Source organism: Lepeophtheirus salmonis, chromosome 7 (assembly GCF_016086655.4).
Source record: "Lepeophtheirus salmonis chromosome 7, UVic_Lsal_1.4, whole genome shotgun sequence".
Lineage (NCBI taxonomy): Eukaryota > Metazoa > Arthropoda > Copepoda > Siphonostomatoida > Caligidae > Lepeophtheirus > Lepeophtheirus salmonis.
Window position 1 is genome coordinate 25,700,190 of NC_052137.2, and position 24,423 is coordinate 25,724,612.

The window sequence follows — 24,423 nt, forward strand, 5'->3', positions numbered from 1 at the left end:
ATCTAATTTTCAAAAACATTAGTTTATTTTCCCCCAAAATGGGTAAATATAAAAGAAAATAACACGTATAGATGGGAGTATACATTTTTATTACTCGCATCCGTGGACCTAGCTTCTTTTTATTCTTTACATTCATTCTATTCGGCAATTTTGATACTTAGATAATAAAATATATAAAAAGTTGTATACAAAAATAATTATAATTTAATGTATTGTTTGCCATTCTATTGTGTATTTAATATATACTTTTTGTCCAAAAACTACCCTAAATCATCAAAAAGTTTATTTTCAAAAAAAACTTTAAGGTCAACAAGGCAGAGAATATTTAGATCCCTAATAATATGATTTTTGACCTCATCACATGTTAAAGAAAAGGGAAAAATGTGGAAACATATCAAAATTAAAAAAAATATATTTTGAATAGGCTTAAAGTTCATGTATTTAGAATAACTAATTTCATTCTATCTCAAAATAATTGTGCAAAGTATTTATTGGTGGTTTTTAGGTGAAAAATAAACTGGCATATTGGTTACTGATTTTTTTGTCTTACTCAAAAGTTGTCTCAAAACTATAAAAAGGATAAAAGTAGTCCAAAAATTCAATGGATTTTGTAAGTTCGCGCCCCAGATTCCTAGAGAAAGAAATATATTAAATGTATATGGATTTCCCTGAAAGATTCCTAGGTTAAATAGAGTAATTGGAATACTATAATACCTACTTATACTTAATCAGTGCAACTCCATCTAGCCAATTAAAAGAACATTAAAAAAAAGTAACATTAACATTAAAATATCATGATTTTTTACGTTTAAATTGTATTTTATCAAGATTGAATAAACAGTTTGTGAAAAATAAACTGTCATATTACTGTCTGCCTTTTTTTTCTTACTCAAAAGTTGTATCAAACTTATACAAAGAGTAAAAGTTCTCCCAAAATTCAATCGAAAATTACAAAATACCATATTTGATAGGGTAAAATAATTATACAGAGTTGGCAAGGGACAAAATGAAAAATAAAACCTTTTGTAAAGTTTGGTATATATTTGCCATTAAAAATCAGCAAATCGATTTTTGAAAAAATAATCGAGGAATATTTTATGCGTGAAGCATATCGATGACCCGTCGTCTTTCATGCTCCTGCAAGGAAACTTTATGAAACTGATATAATTACCCCTTAAAACTTTTATACCCTTCTACGAGATTCTTTTTTTGTGATTGGTTCCTGCACAGGGTGTTTAATGATTTATTTTAACTTGAGGCACTTTGCAGTTTTTTCCCGCTCACTTGTCTAGTACTATTATAATTGGAAAAGGAATTGAAATTTTCTTTTTTTTCACTTGTATAATTAATATTTAGTTTTGAAGTACATAATTAATAAAGTGTATAAATAATATAAAGAGTTATCAATGTGAATTTTTACTATTGGAAACTCATAACTGTTATTCAAGGAAAAGTAGTTAGCTTCTACAACATGAGTGTCGATTTCCAGAGGTATGCAACGAGATTTTAACTGGACCTATAACAATATCTACATATATTTAAAAAACTAGGATTACCATTTTTTTTAAATCCATTGTTTTAAATGAATAATTGAAAATTATACATTCTCTTTTTTATACTGATCGTCCTGTGATATGATTAAGAGATTAATTTAAATTATTACAATGTGTAAAAAATTGAGCCTCAATTAAGTGGCTATGGGGTATATCTGACGTGATATTGATATTTACGAAATATAAATAGGTAGATATACTGTCCTGATTAATAAAAGCTTTTGTTCCAAACAATATCGAATTTTAATATTGTTGAATAATATGTCCAATAATAAATCCAACATATGGCATATATTTTTATATTAACAGATATATCACCAATTCAAGTTTCTCAAGTGTAAAGGTCATTATAAATTTCAGTAATCTCTTTTTGCAAACGTTATTCTCTCCCCTCCCCCCTACTATATACTTACTGAAAAGATGAAATTGATAGTAAACAGTTCATTAAGATAAAAAATAATTATAATTAATATATCTTATAAATCATAAATAAAAAGTTAGTAACGAAAATTGCTTGATTAATAACAATAGATATATTAATGAATGACAAAAACATTTATTCCTTCATGTGAGGAAAAAGAAATAACATGTATTAAGTGGTACAAAAGAAACTGAAAAAACGACCGCTTAGTACAGGTGACCTCTTAAACCAAGTTTCCGATTTTATTACAATTCTAAATTTGAAAACTGAACATGGTTTCTTGTGCGGTGACTCGCTAAAAACAGGTGTCGGTTCGGCCAGGTTTGGCAGCGTACATATATTCAATATACACTCTCAAATCTAGATATAAGACATTTATAATAAATATAATATATAATTAAAATACTCTTACAGTCAATATTTTTCGCAGACATCAACTTTTTAATACATAATATATAGGGTCAGGACTCAAAAATACGAAAAATTTAAAAGCCGTTTTCACTTCACCATATTTTCATTTTGTGACATTTTTATGGCATACTTTTGAATCAAAAGTTGATAATTCAACAATTTTCTAACCTTTTTATTCAATTTGTTCCCCTCCATCCTGAATAATGACTTCAATACGGGGACGAATAGAAGCACAGTTGGCCTTGATGAAGTCCGAGGACAAGTTGTTCCACTCCTTCGTAATCACAGCTTTCAGGACGTCAACATTTCGGGGATATTCGTCTTGCCCTCCAAGACACACACCAAAAAGTTCCTTTTTGAAAAAATCGTAAAATTTCAAGACTTTGTAGCCTTGAACTACCTCTAAAAAGTTTTCAAAAACCTTCCAAAATTTATATACGATGTCTTTTTACTAAAAGGATAAATTTACGATCCTTGCAACTCAAATTTTCTCAAATAAAAAAAAAAATAAGCTCAACCCTACTGTATAGTATATGTGTTCGTAAGTCTAACATTGTACATATATAACAATTTACACTGTATTTTATGTTAGATGTTGATTATTTCTACTAATATTAATTGTATAAATTTGAATGGTTTACGATATGTTGTAAACAATATTTACAAGGCTTTATTAATTTAAAAACAAAAATGAAGTTTTTTTTTTTTTTTTTTTTTTTTTTTGTAAAATTTCTTATATTGAATTCTTATTATAATGTAATCAATACTCAAACAATTTACTATTAAAAAGAAAAACAATATTTTCATATTTCTCATTAATTTGGTATTATTCTACTTCCTATTAAGAAACGATGAAACATCTTTTATTTTTCTAGCGGTAGTACCTGGCATTGCCCGGAGTAGTTAGATGTCAACTCAAGAACATAATTTGCTTGAATAATATTGAAGATATCCCCTAGACCAAAAAAAAAAATCATTATAAGAGTTACTCTTTATTTTTTATGAGCACACTCTACTCAATTTCCTCTATTATTATAAATATCTACAAAGGATGAAGAATTAAAATATTTAATACTTTCATTTCATTAACTCTTTTTTTTTTTCATAGGTCACGAGGCTGAAGTTGAAGGAACAATATCTGTACAACCTCAAGCAAATCCAGTTCATGGATTTGAAGATTATTTTCTCAATCTTACCGTTGAATCTAATAAGAGGAATCCTTGGTTTGTTGGTAAGCTCGATATATATTTTTTATTTATTGTTCATTTCATTATCTATGAAATAGAGAGCAAATTTTTATTTAAATCTGTGTACGATGAGTAGTATCATTAATTAAATGTTAATATGGTATTGGTACATTTTTGTATAATATTCGTAAGGTTGAATACATTCTGCAATTTCCAAATATATGAATAAACGTTTTTGCATATACATACTTCTGATTCTAATTTATAAACTGTTCTTGACAGATGCCGTAATAAAGTGAGCATTTATACTCAGGTTGTTACCTCACCACTGTGTGGCATTTTGTCCTAGGACTGCGTTTCTAATCATCCCTAACCCCCTTCAGTTTTTCTTTCTTAAGTTAATAATCCTAGAACCAATTGATCAGTTCTTGCTAGGACTGAGTAAAAGAGTGTGAGGAAAGCTTGCTGTTGGAAAATTTGCCGTGGGATTACTTGTTTCGTGGCCCTGGGAGGAAAATTTGCCTTCTTTTATTTTATGAACATAATATATTTTTTTAATATTATTGAGATTTCTAAGTAATTTCACTGTAATTTTGACTATATATCCTGATTTGATAACCTAATCCGAAGATATTTTATAATGAATATTAGGGTAATACTTTTTCACAATGTAAACAGTTCAAACAATATATATGTTACAATTTGAATAGACATAACGCTTGTATGCTAAAATGAGTTTTGTTTGTTTTAGTTAGAGAGCGTTCTTAGGACAAAGTACTCATCAGTCTTCTCAACATATTAATTTGTTTTTCTCAAAGTCTTATTATTATTATTTCATTCTTGAGGACAGAAGACTTATGAATTGATATAAGTATTAAGTAGTTACTTCTGAGAGTAACAGTGATTTCTTGAGGAGTTATCTTCTATTTTCTTAAAGTAAAATTTGTCTTTTAGCCAATGACTAATTACTCTGGGCAAAGCTAGTATAAAAAAAAGCGAATTTTCCGAACGGCGAATTTTCTCAAGGCAAGTAATCAAACTTTCCTAAGAAAAGGTTTTCCAAATGCGAGTTTTCCTAGATCCATAGCAAGGAATGAATTGTAGCTAGATCATATAATATTAGAGTATTCTATGGCTAGATATACTCAAAATAAATCCAATACTTAATTATAAATCAATATCCAATAATGAATGATGATTCATGATCGCAGCTATTGATAAAACTTCCACAGGTGAAACGACGTAGTAGTAAAGGATTTATCCTAAAACTGTCAAAATGAATCAGGACTGGATATTGAAAACTTCAGTTTTTATATTTTTTTGGACTGATTCAACATTATTTCATTAATTTAAACAAATACACTTTACATTGTTTTCAGCCTTCAATTTTTTTTTTTTTTTTTTTTGCTTTTTTCAGGCTACATGCATTCTGTTTGAAGATGAAGAGGTCTAAACAACTTTAATTTTTTGCACAATCATTTTTTTGCTCCTATATGTTGGATGACCAACCATCTTCATTTGCCCGGACATATGCTATTTTTTCATACCGGGGATTTGTTTTTAATTAATTAAAGATCCGGCTTTTTATGAGTTAAGTAGATTTTCAGCATGTATAAAGAAGAAAAGTTCGTGCAAAAGGGGACTATTAGTTTTTAGGAATTTGCACTAATAAAAAAAAGTCAATTTAATAATAAAAAAAGATCAAAATTAATTTATTTTATTCAATCAATCTAAGATCATGAACTAAATTATAAATTTAACCTACAGTTTTACACATTTTCTTTCCCTAAAGATTATATTCATTAAGCAATACTTTTTTTTTTTTTTTTTTGAAAATCTAAATATGGACACCTTAGCAAAATAATAATAGGAACTTCTCAAATAGGGGTATCAGGGGAGCCAAAAACTGAGTAATCACGGAGTTAACCATCTTAAAAGTTGTCACTTGCCACTCTGGAAAAGATTGTGAGTGAAATAAAACCTTTTTTTATTAATTAAGAAAATTAATTACTATGTCTTTTTTGTAATATATTCATAACCCAAAACTCACACTTCTAAAGCACAAAAACTTGGGGTGCCTCTATATTTGGTAAGACAATGGACGAAAAAGATTAAAATCACTTATGCAAAGGAGACAATTCTTCAAATATGTTATTTTTTATTCTATAAGAAGTATTTTGAAAAATATTTCAAAATTAAAATTTTTGTTCCGTCATTCGATTTACCTTCTTTTAGAATGGAAATCTATACACAAATATATTTTTTACTCCTATTTTCACATAAAAAATTCTTCCACACGAAAAAATTTCCTAGTACAAAACAAAGATTCCTTCTTGGGGAGGGGGTTACAGGGGTTCTACATCCCACACCTGGGGACCACTTTATTTTTCGGTTTATTTTATTAACATACTGACAGGTTATATTTTTTACAACTATTAACTGTAGTGCACAGAATTGAGTTATACTTTAGTCTTCTTTTTTTCTTTTTTTTTTTTGCTTGGGTTCGTAGTGAAAACATTTCATACTTGACTAGGAATAATTGTAAAAAACCTTTTCAAAAACAGTTGATACTCAAAGAACCCAAAATTGAATTAATACCTATTTATATAATAAAAAAAAATATATTGCTTTCACAAAATGAAGCAAATGTTTTTTTTAGGAAATAAAATCTTATTTCATTTTATCTTTTTAAACTTAAACAATTATAATTTACGAGTTTATATACATACATTATGCATGTAAGTTACCAACATATACTTTTTATTTTTTTAATTTATACTCAGGAGGATTTTGACAATCTTTACATCGCTATACATTATTTATGTGAAAATGGTCTAAATACTCGTAAGTGTAAATTTAAAAAAAAAAGTATATATTGACAAATTTAATGAATGGATGTCTACTGACAGAAAACTACTATAGTGCTCCTTGCTCGCTAATACGTTAAAAAATGTAATATGAGAGGGTTTTTTTTTTAAATAATAATATCTAGCAAGTTATCAATATATACTTTTTTTAAATGTATACTCACGAGGGTTTTTGCTATTTTTATTTCCAAATTTATGACGTTATCTTCATTTGTTTATAACTTTTATTCACGACCTAGTTATTTAAAATATAAATATATATAGTGAATCACATTTTAAATATAATTTTTTTTTATAGAAAGTACCCTACAATAATTTTATTCTCGTTAATGAAACTAATTGGATGTAGAGTACTTTGTTGCAGAATATTTATAGAATTTTTTTTAATCAAAATATATTCTGAAAAGCTGTGTTTGATAAAACAATTAAGTTGAAAGCATTAATAATTATAACACTTCATTTTTGTAAATGAACAATAAATAATGTATGTGTTAAAAATACTTTTGCAATAAAATATTTTTATTTTGTTATGTCATGTAATATAATCACTTATTTGAGGTACAACTTATTATTCTAGTCTAGTATCAGTATTCAACTATCTCCGTCGAATTCGCTTTCAATCAAAATAAATCTATAAATTGAACATGATGTACACTTTGGATCTTTGTACAAACATTTTACTTTATCTTTATCAAAATAATATATTATTCAAAAAATTATATAATTTTTACACTATATTATCGACGTCGTCACGCTAAAGTAACAATTATATATGTTAAAAGTAATTCTAACCTATTTTTTAGCTATATATTTAATCCATTAACGTCTAATATGGTCCTATTAACACAGCAGTAATATTTACACTTAAATCAATGTCACTTAAAAATTCGACTCTTAGCTTAAATATATAAAGTATTAATTATTTTTCGTAGTTAATATCAATTCTTACCCAATTTTCTTTTTTAGTGAAAATAGTTTAATAATGGACTGTAAGTTAAATATGAATCTAACTAAAATTAATTTGGAATAATCTTATATTATGGTATTTTAATATGTACAGTTTTCGTTGCGTTAGTTGAAGGTTTCATACTACTTTTTTGCAATTATTATATATATATATTTATAAATGTTTAGAATATGAAAACATATTTTTTCTCTGCAAAAGGACGTCAATTTTTGGAAAAACATAATTTTATCTCTTATTTACATCCACATTAGATAAATAACAAAAACTTATAAAAAAAATTTTAAAGAAATACTTCTCAAGGTAAATGATTCAATTCAAAACTGGCCCATATTTATATGTATATCTTGATACAATGTACAATGTTTTTTTTAATGTAGTGTAAATATCACTTTTAGGTTTTATAAATTAGTGATGGGACGATTAATAGGAATCGGGAGTTTTTTCTGAAATGGAGAATAAAATGTTTATTTTCTTATTATGATTCTTATGTATTATTATTTATTACTGGTATTTATCTATTTATTACTTTTCTAAGTTATGAAATATACTCATGGAATCTAAGAAAGCTGGCCTTAGGAAAATTTGCTCTGGGATTACTTGCGCAAGGGAAAATTTCGAGGAAAAAGAGGAATCGCTTGCCTATATTCAATTTAAATATTATTTAAATTATATAAAGGAAGGCAATTTATTTTATCAATTGTAATTCTTAGAAATTTACAGAAAAATGATATTTTTAAATATTATCCAAAATATAAAATAATCGACATTGGAAATTTTTACTAGAATCCCATTGGCATTATAATTTCTTTCTTATTAATATCGTATTATCATTGTTGAAAATATTATAGTACTAACGGAAGTAAAACACACTAAACGGTGTTATAATGTGGCCAAATTTGCTTAAAAAATAAAGATGTGTACTTTTTATTTATTTTCTTTTTTAATTTGAGGCAATAAGCTTGACTAGACAGTTTTTTCTTTAATACTTAAATATGAAATACTAAACGTTAGCTACACACAAAATTGCTTATTGTTGACTTTTTTCCAAAAGTCAACAATAATCAGAAGCATTACTTTAAATTACATTAAAGAAAATTTTATTAGATTTCATTTGGTAGCATTTTCAATGCTCTAAAATTATTTTTTGGGAAGCTAAAATCAAACTTACGACATGATAAACCGAATGGTGTAAAGTTTTGAAGTACGTCACCACTAAAGACAAATTATTCTTGAAGAAGGCATCGAACAAGTTTTATACCAAATTAACTCGTGTATTGAGTTACTTTATTTGAATAATATTAGTTTGCATTAGATTGAAAAAGAATTAAATTTTCAATAGATCTACAAGTCCTAAAAAATAGACAAATGAAATATGAATATATATATTTATAAAAACTAAGTTATTACGTCATAATATTAAATAAATAGATGATTATTACAAGGAATGGAATTTTTTTATTAGAAAGATAGAATTGCATTGTTGCTTATTGTGTTTAAAGGAAATCCCTATGTGAGCATCATAAGAATAATAATTGCCCTTTCTTTAAACTTTGATAAATGAAACAATAGATATAAATGCTAATTTCCAACACTTCAAATAAATATACTTCATAAAAGACTGTCGAGTTCTATTAATTAAAACAAAAAATGAAATATATTGTTTTATTATATTTTAAGTTTTTTCTTGTGAGGTCCTTGTTTATAACAACTTACAAAAACGATTAAACATTATTAATTAAGTGTTAATAAAAGGAAATTTACGTTTTTTCATTAAATATTAATAAAGCTTATGTTAATTTTCTATTATTAGATCTATACCAAAATACCAATGAATAATCATTATATTTTAATTTCTAAAAGTATGTTCTTGTATGAATAAAATACAAAGGCATAAAAATAAAAATAAAGTATAAAAGGTTGGGTAATTGGGTATTTTGTTTTTTTGCTGCCTAGCTAAGTACAAAAATATGTATCACCCCTTAATATTGTTGCAAATGTGATGGAATAACGCAGTTCAATAGACAACGCGGTCGATATGAATTATTCTCTTGAACTCAATGTGCGTAAGTTCGCTTCCCGGTTGTTCCTAAAGAATGTACGTTTCGTACCGGGTGGTACATTGAAATCTGAACACTTACTCATTCAACAATTAATGAAGTTTAAATGATTTAAATTATTTCATATTTCGATATATTAAAGTATAAAGACTTTGTTATAAAACAAAAAAAAACATGGTTAATTTAGTTTACGTACAAGTTAAGAAAATGACACTTGAGCGTGATCAACAAATTTCCAATTGCGTAGTTCAAGCAATTGGGCCTGTTCATGACCACCGTCGCTCTGTCATCAAGTCTGAAACCTTTGAGAGAAAGAAGGGCTCAGCCAATAAGGCCAAACTGGACCCGCTGATAGGTAGAAGTTACGAATACATTTTACAATAAAATTTGAAGAGTATCTTTTATGTAATTGCTACCGGAGCATTGAAAGTAATACCAAATGAAATCTAATCAAATTTTCTTTGATATTTTATAATATTTTTGAAAATCTCTAGTAATTTGCATCTTTTCGAAAAAGATCAAAAATAAGCAATTTTTTTTTGTACTTTTTTAAATGCCTTCTTGTCGCCTGCTTGAAAAAAATAAATAAAGCCAAACCTCTGGGGTTTTCTTGCCATAATGGAAGAGAAAGTATTTAGCCCTTAGAACTTGAATATATTTGTAGATTAGGTATTATACATAGGTAATTGTCCATTCGGGTAACTCCAATCAAGTCAAACTCATACGACTCGAAAAGCAGAAAAGTGAATTATTCCAAATAGAGGAATATCTCATTTTATGATAGTTAACAGTATGATTTTATTTATTTAAAAGATATAAAATTTATGTTTATATCTTAAATTTAAATTTATTTTTCTTAAAGTAATTAAAGAATCTTAGTTAATAAAGCAAAATTAGTCTGGATGTATGTTTGCCGTAAAGTAATTTTTGATCTAAGTAATAACAATGTAGCAACAATGTTCGCTTTTACGTCATGTATACCATTTTGATATATTATTCAAATATACATATTGCAGGCTGAGCCATGGTCCCCAACCAATGTAACTGCTTCAAAAAGTTAGATTAGACCTAAGAAAATTGGAATCATAATAGTTAACCCATTACTTCCCGAGTGTAGAAATCGTTTAAAATTTTTGATGAAATTTTGTTGAGTAGCTTCTATAAGTACATTTAATCAAATTCTAATTTTTTTAAATCAAAATTAACTATTGTGCCGTTGGTGGGCACGTACATATATGTACGCCGTAGAAAATCTCCCACAACAATATTTATATTTATAAATTAATATGATGCAATGATAATAAATACGGTTATGACTAATTTTCCAATCATTTTATCCTAAGTTAACTTCATTTTGATAAATAAAATAAAAATATTTTCTAATATACATTGATACATACTATGATCCAAGTTTTGAATACAATATTTCTCAAAACAATTAGCGCACAAACCCACGTCACACTTTTGCATCTATATACGCATCTTGACGAACAAGATGCACAAACATTTCGTTTATTTGTTTTGACAATTAGATGTCCACCATTGTCGTAACGTACAGAAAAAATATTTGCTCTATGCCTAAAGTTTGGCATTATAGCGGTGTTTATATTTTCACCATGATTTGTTACCAAAGATTCTGTACAAGCTCGTGTAAAATCAAGAAACGAAATATTTTGTCTCTCTTTTAAATTTCAACACTTTTTCTATAAAGACGCCATGCTTGAACCATTTGCACATTCAGAAACCAATTATAAATGCACCGATACCATTTTTCCCTTCGTAAACTGATTGCATAGTTTGCAACCATATTATCCAATAGGTCAACTCCTCCATAGTAGTGTATGGTGAAAATTGTTTATTTGGAAGAGATCTAATTACTTACCATTTAATGTTTTTATAATTTAAATGTATTATAGATAAATTAGTTCATGATTACTTTATACACATTAATATAACCTATATTCTGAATATATCTAATATTAGGGAAATTCACAAATCACGTGGATACTTATCAGGGAGAGGGTAAGGCCTGAAACCACGTTAATCCTTTTTGGAGGGAGGGAGGGAGGGGGAGTACTTGACAATCACATGGGCATGAATAATATACCAGCTGGTATATATGACGTCACAGAGAACACGGACAAAAATTATAAAAAATATATGGAAATGGCTATTCTGTTTGTTTATTTTATTGTATTGGTATAGTTTTAATTGTTTATGTTTTTCAATGACCATGTTAGTTCATTTTTGTTATCAATAATGAAATTGTATTAGAGGATATTAATTTTAAACCATAATTTTTCAATATTTTATTATATGAACGCAAATATTCTTTCTGAAAGAAATTTTACTTTAAAAATAGAAAAATATATATATATTTTCGCTAAAAAAACGTCATTAGATGAGATTCTTTCCGAAAAAAAAGTCTCAAGAAGACTTTTAAAAAAAGTTTTGTTTAAAAATAAAACAATGCACTCTTTTCTTCTAAGAAAGTGAAATTTGCAAAAGCTTATTTTTTTTCTATGGTAAAAAAGTTAACAAAGAGGGAGGGAAGTACAATTTTTTTTTGAAAAGGAATAAAATGCAGCTGATCAATTACCCCCTTATTTAAAAAATGGTTCATTTTTTTAACTTAATACTTATTAAAAATATTAGTCTCCACTATACTTTATAATAAGTGATGAATTTAGTAATGTGTATCTTGCGTTGTACCGGGTGTCTGGAAAGTCCTGACTAATTTCTAACTTCCAACTTCATTAAGATCTACAAGGACTAAAAGTAGAGATACAGAGAAATATTTTTAATAAAAAAACTTCGCTTGGTTATGATCTATAATATGTTTTAACAATTTGGCCTTTAGCTTCCATAACAGCCACAACACGGGGACGGAAGGAGGAGTAGGTGTTCTTGATGTGGGTCGGGTCCATCTTGGCCCAGGCCTTGGTGATACTGGCATCGAGAGCTTTGGTACTGCTGTGGCGTTTTTTGCAAGCCTGCCTCTCAATGTGTGCCCAGATGCTGAAATCCAAGGGGTTCAGGTCGAGGGAGGAGGGGGGCCAGAAGTCCTTAGGGCAGAATTCCACATTCTCCTTCAACCACTTCTGGGTATTCTTCGCTGTGTGTGCGGGTGCCCCATCCTGCTGGAAACACACCCTCTTGCCAGGATATTCCTTCCTGATCCATGGGATCACCTTGGTCTTGAGCACCTTGATGTAGTCCTCCGAGGTGAGCCTGTAGCCCTCTAGGAAGAAGACTGGAGGCATAGCTTTACCATCTGAGCCAACAACTCCAAGCATCATGATGCTGGCTGGGTGCTAGGTCATGGACACATATTTCTCAGATCCCACATAACCATTAAGGCTAATGTTGCGATCTTTTTGCGGTTGAAGACTGGATCCACTGTAAAAGTTTTCTCATCGGAAAAAATGAGAATTATGTCCCCATTGCTTTTCATGTTGTTCAAAATCTTCTTGCATCGGATGTATCTGGCCTCCATATTGGCCATGGACAACATGGTACGGGTTGTGCGGACCAACGACTTGCCCCTAATGTCCTTGACAATGTTGGCAGCAGTAGTCTTACCCATGTTGTTCTTCTTGGCAATTGTTCTGATGCTCAGAAGAGGGTTTATCTTGATCTGGGCCCTGATCTTCTTCTTAGTGGCCTTGGTGGTCTTTAAGACAGGTCTCCTACTTCGAGGCTTGTTTTCAAGGCCTTCCCCCTTATGCAACCTCCTCTTGATCCTACCAATGGTGCTGGTGGACATGCGGGTGGCCTCAGAGATCTCCTTGTGGCTGATTCCTCCACGAAGCAGAGCAGCTACTTCATGTCTTTTAGCCTCCATGTCAAAAATAATTATGAATTACGAAATGTTATTGAAACAAAACTTGTTAATCCGAAAAAGGTCTTTAACTTTTATTTACGCAACATTTACGTAAAAAAGTCTTTGAAACCTTGAAAAAAGCCATCGAAGGTACCGGTCAAGACTTTCGGGACATCTGGTATAAGTGCGATTGGTTTAAGCTAGATTGTGTTTCATAAAGAAAGTTTTGCACATTTAAAAACTTTTTAAATAGTTTTGCGATTGCTTGAGAGCAAACCAAAAATGAACGCCCTCAAAGAGAAAATACATCATATTTTACAGTTTTTCTTCGGTATAAGGGAAAACACAAGGACGGTAGCTGAAAATGCAAATAGTTTTTATTGTCCTGATACTGTAACAGCCAATTACAAGCATCTAGTAATTTTGATGTCAAAAATGCAATAGGGTCTAGAAGGCTATGTTGTCGAAAATGTGGATAAAATTGCCGTCATGTAAGCACATTTTTGATTGTTAAGGAGATAAACATAAATTTATTTTTTTAAATCACATTAAAATATTGGATTTCTTTTAACTATACCTTATATTTGTAGTAGTTGTATTTTCTAATGACATAGAGAAGGTTTCTATAATACCTATATTATTATTACAAAGATTAAAAGCATACTTACTTAATTAAAACTTTTAAAGAGCTATAAATATAAAATAAACTTTTAAATGTTGATGAATATCATACCTATTTATTTAAATACATCTAATAAATAAAGTAATAACATATATTTCTTTCCGCTAATATTAATTCGTTTATTTTTTTTTTTGTAGAATTTTGGGAAGATCACTTTGAATGTCGTCATACTCAAGGATTAGAAACACCCTATAATATAGGCTACAAACGAATCTGCAATGGCAAGGAAAGACTGACGAGGGAAAATACAAAATTTGAGGCTCAGCTTCAATTTGTTAGTGATGCCGTTATGGCATTTGCATATGCTCTAAGGTAAATTATAATTACTCTTACTTACGTTGACATAAAGCCAAATGACATTTTAAAAAGAGAAGTTTTATTCTAAATTCAAAAAATCAAATTAGCAGTAGCACTTTTCTTTAATTGTGTCTGTAGATTATTATTTCGATACAGAGCTATATTTCAAAATGAATTAACTATAACGATGATGATTAAAGGTAACAGAAATTGATGAAAAACATTCCAGCACTCAAAAAATAATATATATATTAAGTTATCTTGAATACAGTTCCCACGAAATGTGTCTAATCATACAAAAATGAAGATTCTTAATGGGAAGCTAATATTTTTTTCGCTTTCTTTTATTGCATTATTTTATAGTTAAAATTAATTAATAAAAGTTATATTACAACTTTAAAAAATTTGCCGTTAAAAAAGTTGATTTTTTCAAGTTAACTTTTAATTTTCTTATAGAATACTTAATAAATATGCAAAATAAGTTTGCGTGAAAATGCTTGGAAATTAAATATAATTAAGTCAATTATTTTAGTAATTGTAAAAAGTAATAAACATTTTAGAGATAGGAAAAGTTCAGAAACAAAATATAAATATGTCGATTAGATCATTCACATCTAATCAATAAAAACATTGGATATCTAACATATTTAAATTACAGTTATACTTATCTTATCTCCAAAATATAAGTTATTTATTATAATTAGCCAAAAGTTCACTTAATTACCGAGTGGTTCATTAAAATTTGAACACCTTGAATTTTAAAATTCAAGAAGATATTATGTATACATTGAGAATAAAATTTTAAGAAAATTAACACTATAAATAGATGTGTGTCTGAGCTCCCTTCATCGTTAATGTAGCCGCCATTAGGGGCAAAGATGGCGTCCAGGCGGTAGTGGAAGACCAGGCACCTGCTGCAGATGTAGTCTTCTGTCATGGCGTCCCACTTAACGTGGCTTTTAAGGGCCCTGTGTTTGTATGAAGGACATCGTAGGCCTTCTTCTTGATATGTAACAAAAAAGTGTAGTCCAGCAGGTTGGCATCAGAGCTGTAGAGGGCTACAAGTTTTTAAAAGGCGTTCAAAAGAGTCTCGCGACGGAGGAGATGGGTTTCTTTCATTCCTGGTTTCAAAAATGGGTCTCCACTCTCACAGGGCTCTTTCCATCCCCTTTTTGATATATATCTGGACAATCGGGTGTGAACCCCCAAGATCTCTTGCATGGGCCCTCATAAATTCTAGGATATTGGCCTGGGCTATTTTCTTAAACTCCTTCAGATTCAATTTGGATTTTTGATAGAGACTTCTTCTCTAACGTTTCGAACTTCTGACGGCGTAGACAGTGGTCTTGGAGACGTGCAACTTCTTAAGTGTGCGATTGAAAATTCGTTGATCACGTTCAGGTGTCATTTTCTTGACTTGTACGTAAGCTAAAGAGCTCAGGTTTATTTTGTTTTGTAATTAATTGCTTATGCATCAATGTATCGACTTATAAATTAATTTCAATTACTAAAGCTTCATTAATTATTGAATTAGTAAGTTTTCAGGTATCAATAAACCACCCAGTAAATTTAATTTTGAAGCATTTTGACTCAACTTGTTATAGCTAATTTATTGAATACTCCATAAAAAAATTAAAAGTTAACTGAAAAAATCAATAAAAATCGACTTTTTTAACATAAATCTTTTGACGTTGTAATATAAGAGTTATTATTTAGTTTTAGCTATAATATTGAATTATAAATTTAAAAAAATATTAGATTATATATGTGATTGTACATTTCAATGGATTTTTGTATGATTAGAGACATTTTGTAGAAACTATATAAACGATACCTTATACATAATTTATCTTTCTAATACAGGAATGTGTTGTTTTTTTTTGTTTTTGTTTTTTCCAAATATTATTACCTTAAATTTTCATCTATTTAGTTATTTCATTTCAAAATATGGTTCTGAATATATTAATTTTTTCTATTTCTTAAAAAACAAAAATAATAAATGTGTGTTAGCCGAAGGGCGAAAATGCTTTTACGTAGTTTATTTAAAGTATTTTCAGGCATGTTTGTAAAATATCTATATTTTAGTTTTTTTATTTCAATTTATCAATAAATCTTTTGACGTTAGTTTTATATGTATTATAGTATTTGAAACAAGACATTTTTTAACTAGATTTTAGGGGGGAAAAAATAGGTTTCTTTATCGTAAATGTATGGTTACTTTAGATCATTATATTTTATTTTAGAGACACTCTGTATTTTATATATACAGGATGACCCATAAGTCTTACGACAATTTCAACAGCCAAAAAATACACTAATATTTATTTTTTGAAACATCTATTTACATCATTACAATCAGCCTAAAATTTCCTTTAAAATGATTGCCAGTTCATTCCATATGGTTACCATTTGCGGCAACTACAGCTCTCAGACACTTCGGAACTGCTTTAAAGGCTGTATGGATTTTCTCCTCCGACAAGTTGTCCCATGCAGACACTATGACAGCCTTCAAGTTATTGACGCTGTGGTATGAAGTCACACTAACCTTTCTCTCCAGAATGGACTATACGGAAAAGTCCATTACGTTAAGATCTTCGGAAGAACGGGCTACATGTGTCAACACCAAAAGTGTTGGAAAGTGGTTTAGTACCACTCTTGCAGAGACTTTGTAGTATGTTAAGGTGCTCCGTCCTTCAGAGAACAATAGTACCCTTCCTATTGCTGTTCCTGGATCCAGTGAAGTACTTGGGATTGTAGCATGTCCATATGAACACCTTGATTGACCTTCAAACCATCGGGAAAGAAAACTCCTTGTTATATGAAATCCACGTAGTATGGCTATATTTTTAGTATTAAAACTCGTAAAATGGGAAAAATTGTTTTTCAAAGTACTTTTTTTTACTATTTTTCTTCTTTTTTTTTTTTTTTTGGTATGGTATGTACAAAAGAAATTATTCGTCATAAATTATAATAAAATAAAGTAAGCCAGATTATATTTTTGTGCAAAACTGGTGATTTTTAATCCAATCATTTAAATACTTAACTAATATGTACTTTACTTGCTTTTTAAATTGCAAGTTTGTTTAATAAATAATCACCTTAAGTTTCAAGTCTAGGTATCGAATCAGATACATAATGTTTACGCCCATGAATAATATGAACGAACTCATGAACAACTACAAAAATTCTTGTTAACCTAAATTTTTATTTTTTGATAATTTATGGTGATAATTAAATGGTACGTGATATATGGGGAACATACCACACTATACGGGGAATCAAAATACTTCAAAAAACCGCATTATGGGAAATCCTCGGTGTTTGAAACCATAATATGCGGGGAACTCCTGTACATAAAGTTTTCGTTTATTATATTTGTCTAACAGATAATTTAGTGGCTGGAGGTAACATTAGATGAAAGCATATAGTCACTACCTTTGAATACAGTTAATTAGTAATGTTAAAAGTATTTTAGATATTATTAATTTTAATAAAAAAATTGGTAGACAGAAAAATTTCACATTATCTTTTCTAAGTATTATAGATTTGGCATAATTTGGAATTCAAAAAAGCTGACTTTGACTTTAAATATGGAAAAATATCTTATTGGAGATTAAACTACTACTTAATTTCAATAAATAAGTGTTAATATCTCATATTTGAAGGAAGAAAGAAATATAATTTAGTAAAATTTGTCTTTAAACCAACAATGAATACTTATCATTAGATCAAAGCATATAGTCACTAAATCTATATAAAAAAAGATTTACTTAGTATATGCTGAAAAGAATAACTAATATTGAAAAATTAAAGACTAATTAATTATTGATTAGTATATTTACGTTATGTAAACACCTATTGTTTATGTTAGGTATATCCATAATACATTTTCAAAGACACTACCTATCCATCCATAAGTTTCTTCAATAATTAATTAGATACTTTTTTTATGTATTTCAACATAATAAGCTAAAGAATACAAGTTGTGATAAAAATATAACTAAATATTTTTGTGATCAATTAAATATAAAAATAGATTATCACTAGCCGAACATGTTGGCTTTCTTCCTTTGTGTTTATCTGAATATATATAATAGAGTTTGAGTGTGTGTCTTTCATGGGTGCCCACAAGGATTAAAAATCCAAATAATCGTCCTCCTGAAATACTATATAATGTGAAGATAATACCTGGAATGTTTTATGCAAAGGCTCTTTCCAGGAGAGAGAAAAGTGGAAACAAAGCTGTAAAAAAATTTAAACTGTAAGAAGTAATAAAGTATATAAGCTTGCCTAAAAAAACGAGTATAGTAGTAAAAAAAATCCCGAAAACCTCCCTACGATAAATCTAAGGATATCTAAGGACAACATATTACCGTCAAGGTCTACATCAGGATCTAATACAAAAAGCCCTGCTTCTGAAACGCGTTTAGAACCTGAAAGATATGGTCAAACTAAAAAACACGTAAAACATTCATGAAATGTATCTCATCTTTAAAATGTAATTCGTTACGGAGTTATGGAAATCCTTCCTCTCAAAAACAGAAGAAATGCATATGACAGTGACGATTTTTTCATTAAGTATTAATTCCTGTACAAAGTCTCATACAGGAATTTAATATGTTGCTATTGTTGAAGCTCCTATATATCCCTGATATAATTGTATTAGTTGATAATCTATGTAACTTAGAAAATAGTTTTGTTTTACTGGATTGTTATGTATCTTTTTCATATTTTAATAGTCACTTTAGTTAATCCAAAGTTGAGTCACTATCTTGATACAAAATATTATGTTCCCAAATGTAGAATTTCGAAGCAAAGACGGAAACCTTATAAAGGCAACATACAAATTATTGGACACTTAAATTGACGTTACCATAATAGCAGGGGATTTTAATGTCAAGCTCAAAGTCAGTAGGGATTCAACATCGCGAACGCAAAAACTCTCATCCAAGAGCTACTAATTTTTTTCCAATTATTGTACCCTATGGTTTCCTTGATGCTTGTAAATAAGCATCAAGGAAATTACATCCATATTTTTTTCCTCCTGTGACAAATTTTTGAGGCCAGTATCCTCTTGTATCGATCTTGTTCTATTCAATGGTGTCTTAAAAGAATCTTTGAAGTTATACAAGGTGATAGAAACACAACAATCTGACCATAAATGCATTTTTGTCCAAATTGACACTTCTTCAAATAATATTAAAAATAAAAAGTCATGGAAGCTAAACTCTATCCTATTAGATGACCCGTATGTTAATACCAAAAGTATGAATATATTTGAATGCACCAAGGCCATTATAAACAATAAAGGGGACTGAGTTTGAGAAAATGCTTAAAAGAATATGCCAAAAAGCTGGAGTTAGAAGATTTTAAGAAATAATTAGTCACAAAAATACTTTAGAGTACATAGCAAATGAAGAAGTGCCTATACAAGAAAAAAAATAAACTACATCTTATGATATGAGGAAAAGACTTATTGTACAGACTAGGGATAAAATTTAACAACACTGAGGACTAATCACACTCAAGATTACAAGTTTTACAACAACAGAATAAAAAAAGACACTAAAAATAGGAATCGATATTTAAAACGGTTGGGGAAATTTCTGAAAATCTTAAAATTATATGTGATAAAATTGAAAGTTTTTATTCGAAACTGTATGGTTGTTCTTATTCTGGAAAAATGTGCAAATGCTCTAGATGTGAAATTAACAATGCATACTTTTGCTATGACTATATTAGTGAAATGCGATGGTTCCTCAATGTGTCTAAGAACGACAACAATGTATTTGAACGTCATATGAGTGTTGAAAAAAAAAAACAGCTATTGCGAATAACACTAAGTTAAATTAAGCACCTATCCCCTCTGGATTGACTTTTGAATCATGTAAAAAATAACAAAACCAATTGTTGCCAATTCTTCTTTCTTTTTATGAAAAGGTTATGTCAATTGGATAGTTTTCTAGTTTTGCATTCGACGGTTATATTGTTTTAAATTTAAACCCCAAGAAAGATTCTAAATATTTAGATAACCATTTTGCTTTGACTATACAAGATACAATATAGGAAATCTTCTCCAAAATTCTTGCAAATAAGTTTAGTATAGTATTTATAAAAGTAGTGTATCCTGCCTAGTATGGATTCGTTAAGGGCAAAATAATGGGTAATGTGCCTTTTACCATATAAACCCTATAAGAATCTGAAAATAATGCATCACTAATGGCAATTGATTTCGCTAATGCTTTTAATGCCTTATCTCACAAATATATAATTGCCTTTACAGGAAGACTATATTATTCAAATGGTTGGCTTTATCCTATCCAGAAGTAGAATGCTGTTTGAATATAGAACACAAAAATGCTTTTTTTACCACAAAAGAGGCGTGTGCGAAGGAGACCCTTCTTTTACAATACTTTTTATTTTACGCATCGATCTTTTAATATAAAACATCCATTAAAATGAAAAATCCTATAGTTTTAATTCTTCAATATCTAATCCAAAATCCTTATGTTATGCAAATGACTTCAGTTTCATTTTTACTGGTACTCCACTTCAACCTTTAATATCTATTAAAAATGTGACAAAAATCTTGACAACATACTCTCAAGGCTCTGGCCTTGTAATTAATGCAGAAAAAAAGAATTTTTAAGTCCATTTTTTCAAAAAGAATGACCCTTTGTAAGACCACTGGAAAAAAACTTCTAGGGTCATGGATACGAGAAAAAAATTACGAAATGAATCAAGATGATTTAATTTGCTAAACCAAATTGATGATTAATAAATTTTTTGGTTTTTTTCGTTGCTGTTTCTTTTTTTGTAATTAAAATTATAAGATTTATTTTAATACAATATATTATAATAGCCTTTATTTGCTAATGTTTATTTAATTAAACCCTGTTCAATCCAATGTCACAAATTTAGACAAAAGTGAAGTTCGCTTAATACCTGCACCAACTACATCTTCTCTTGTGCCTCTTTGTACAATTGGCAGTATTTGTCAACTCAAAATAAAAATACTTTACCTCCAAATGAGTTAAGATCCTACGTTCTAACAACTTTCATCAGATTTGCAGCATTCCCAGATAAATTAACTGGTTAATGCGATCTTCCCTTCACTTTTAATTCTTAATGCTAGATTGTATAACAAACACGTTACTACCTGAAAAAAATACACTACAGCAGATGGAGGAAGAGGAGGATACAACAGAACATCCTACAAAAATTACAAGGTCCTCTTGAAGGAGCTTGATGTTAATGTCATACTTCATAAAGCCACCCTTGTACCGAATCCTAGCTTTGAAGTTGCAAAGGAGGGCGAGGTGTGGTCTTTCAAATTTCCACGGTATCCAAGTCAATGGAATTGAAGTTCGAAGTCGGAAAGCAGTTCGAGGAAACTAACTCTGACGGTCGGACAGTCACGATGGACGGGCCCTCAACTTTTGTCTCGGAACAAATTGCCAAAAAGGTCAGACATAAGAGTACCAAGACTGTTAATAACTTCAAGCATGGAAAATGTATGTAAATCACTGAATTCGTTGGATCTAATGTTAAAAAGCATAAATCAATGAGGAAGTAGACAATTTACTAATACTCCAATAGTTTTTTTGTTGTTTTTTTATGATCTAGTCATTTATTGAACTTCTAATTAAATTATTGTAATGTTACCTTAGTTGCGTACATAGGTTGTTGGTAATTCGTTTGTATTAAAAGTACCAAGTTAAAAAAGGCTCTTTCTGATAAGACAAAGTAGAAACGTTTTCTCACCTTTTTCTGGGTTGCCGGCAGTTAGATGAGCTACGAGAAGTACGTCATGTAAGAAGAAACTGTTAAAGACAGCTACAAAGAAACACTAAAGGAAAGGTACTGGTTTTTCTTTATGTCTCCAGAAGCTGACGAAAAACATGATGATAGACTCTTATTACGGAATTTATTTTCAATGTATACAAAAATAGATGCTTCAGAGTCAAATTAAACAGTTCAGTATTACTGGAACTGATTGAAGAGGCAATGCGTGGACTCACAGAAGAGGGAAGGGTGGGAAAAAAAATATTAGCATTGTATATTTATATTTACAATTTCACTGAGATAGATTGATGATAACGTCACATTCTTATATATATCGTGTCATTTAGCTAAATATTGTTGTTTTTAATTACTCATAGAAAATAATTTTTTATCTAATTTAGAATTAAATTGTTTAAAAACAAATAATCAAACTTGAAACATTCGAGTAATCTCCGGGAGCTTGGTCGAGAGGTTCTTATGCATCCACCTTATAGTCCAGACCTGGCACCAAGTGAGTATCATCTGTTCCTCTCTATGGCAAATGATTTAGTTGGTCAAAATTTCCTTCAAAATAAGTTTGTGAAAATCAACTCCCAGTTTTTTGCCAATAGAGACGAGGGTTTCTATGTAAGAGGTATTATGAAATTACCTTCAACATGGCAAAAAGTTATATAACAAAACGGTGCATATTACACATAAATTTTCCTATGCTAAACAAAACATTGAATTTTATGAAATATTACTATATTTCTTTTTACTAGACCTTCACCTTGTCCATATTTGGACTATTTTAATAAAATTCCTTCAAAATGAAGCTATATTCTTTTTTCTCTTTCTTTTTGTATAGTTTTAACTCAAATCGATGACAAAATATAACGTTTTTGAGAAAAGCCTTTACTTAATATTAAAGTTAAGACTTTCACTTATAAAAAATGTCATATTTTTAATACTTCTGGGAGCTACATATGATTTAAAAAACAGTTCCCCAATTTTTAACATTGTTTTTTTAAACACTTTTTGATCATAAATTATTTTCAGTATGTTTAATTAACAAAATTTCTTCATTTTTATAAAGAACATTAGTATATAGAGGCAAATAATTGAAATAGTAAAATTGTTATTACTTATATTTTATTAATTAGTCCTATTACTTATAGGAATAATGTCGAAAACAAAACAATATTATTATAATTTGAAGCCATAAAGATTATTAATAAATAAAAAAATAATAATAATTAAATGTAATTAATAAAACATATTAAAATCACAGAATGTGTTTTTTACGAATATCTAAATTCCACAAGAATATAGTTACTACAAATTAATAATTAAGTCAATTTGATAAATTTGTACTTTTTTATTTAAACCTTATCAAAAACCCAATATAGAGAAAGTTTCCATAATTTATGGAAACTGTAAATATCGTATTTAGTGCTCGAGAACCTGATTTCGATCATGGGATATTGTCTACAATTTTGCTTGTACGACATTTTTTCTCTTTCCTTCTTGCAATTGGAGACAAAAAAAAAGCAGAAAGTTAAAATTCAATAAATGTAACCTTTTCATATTTAGGAAATATCTTTGATAAGTGGTAGAGGATTATACATTGTTTATCGGAGTAGGAGATGAAGGATATTGAAAATAGATGGAAGATATTTTATGGAGCATAGATGGGTTGGACTTGTTGTAGATTTGTGATCTGAGGGATGAGGCCGGTTGTGAAGGGGGCTGCTTTGCATTGGCTTGAACTTATCACATAATGTATCATTTCTTTTTTTTCAATCTAGTGTGATACGAGGGTGGTCTGAAAAGTGTCTGACCTAAAAAAGATACAGGACCTTTCTTCTCAATTCTTTTTTTTATTTTTCAACATAGTCTCCTTGTACCTTTACACACTTCTCCTTGCGATGCTTCTATCCTTATAACCCCTCCAAATAATACTTTTATTGCACCTAAACTGCATCAACAGAATAATACCCGATTTTCTCCATTTTTACAAAAGCACTCACATCAACTTACTCAAACGACTGTTACATAACGTCTGTGCGTCCAAAATGGATGAAACCTTGGTGAGTAACTGGTAATAGATATATATGACCAGTTTTTATTTACGAGCGCTTCCATTTTCAAGTTGAAGTGGTCTGAAACTTTTCAGAATACGCTTCCTTATATATTCTACAGTACAATCCACTTACTCATTTATCAATTATTATAGGCGGCAATTTATTTATTTGCATTATCAAAATACATTTATGGCGTAACATTAGCTAAATTTGAGTGTAGGAATATGGAGGGATTTATAATGGGAGCCCTTGTTATGTAACTAAATGTATATAATTTAGAAGATCGTAGAAACGACAGTTCCATCTATAG

General features: G+C 29.2%; 1 protein-coding gene across 1 annotated transcript in view; it reads left to right on the forward strand.

The window, feature by feature from the left end:
- Positions 1-24,423, forward strand: part of mtt (mangetout) — a 215,547-nt gene that overhangs the window by 158,331 nt on the left and 32,793 nt on the right. The window contains exons 7-8 of the mRNA XM_040716329.2: positions 3,494-3,616; positions 14,106-14,280. Of these exons, the coding sequence (XP_040572263.1) occupies positions 3,494-3,616; positions 14,106-14,280 (298 nt within the window). The remainder of the gene's footprint in view (positions 1-3,493; positions 3,617-14,105; positions 14,281-24,423) is intronic.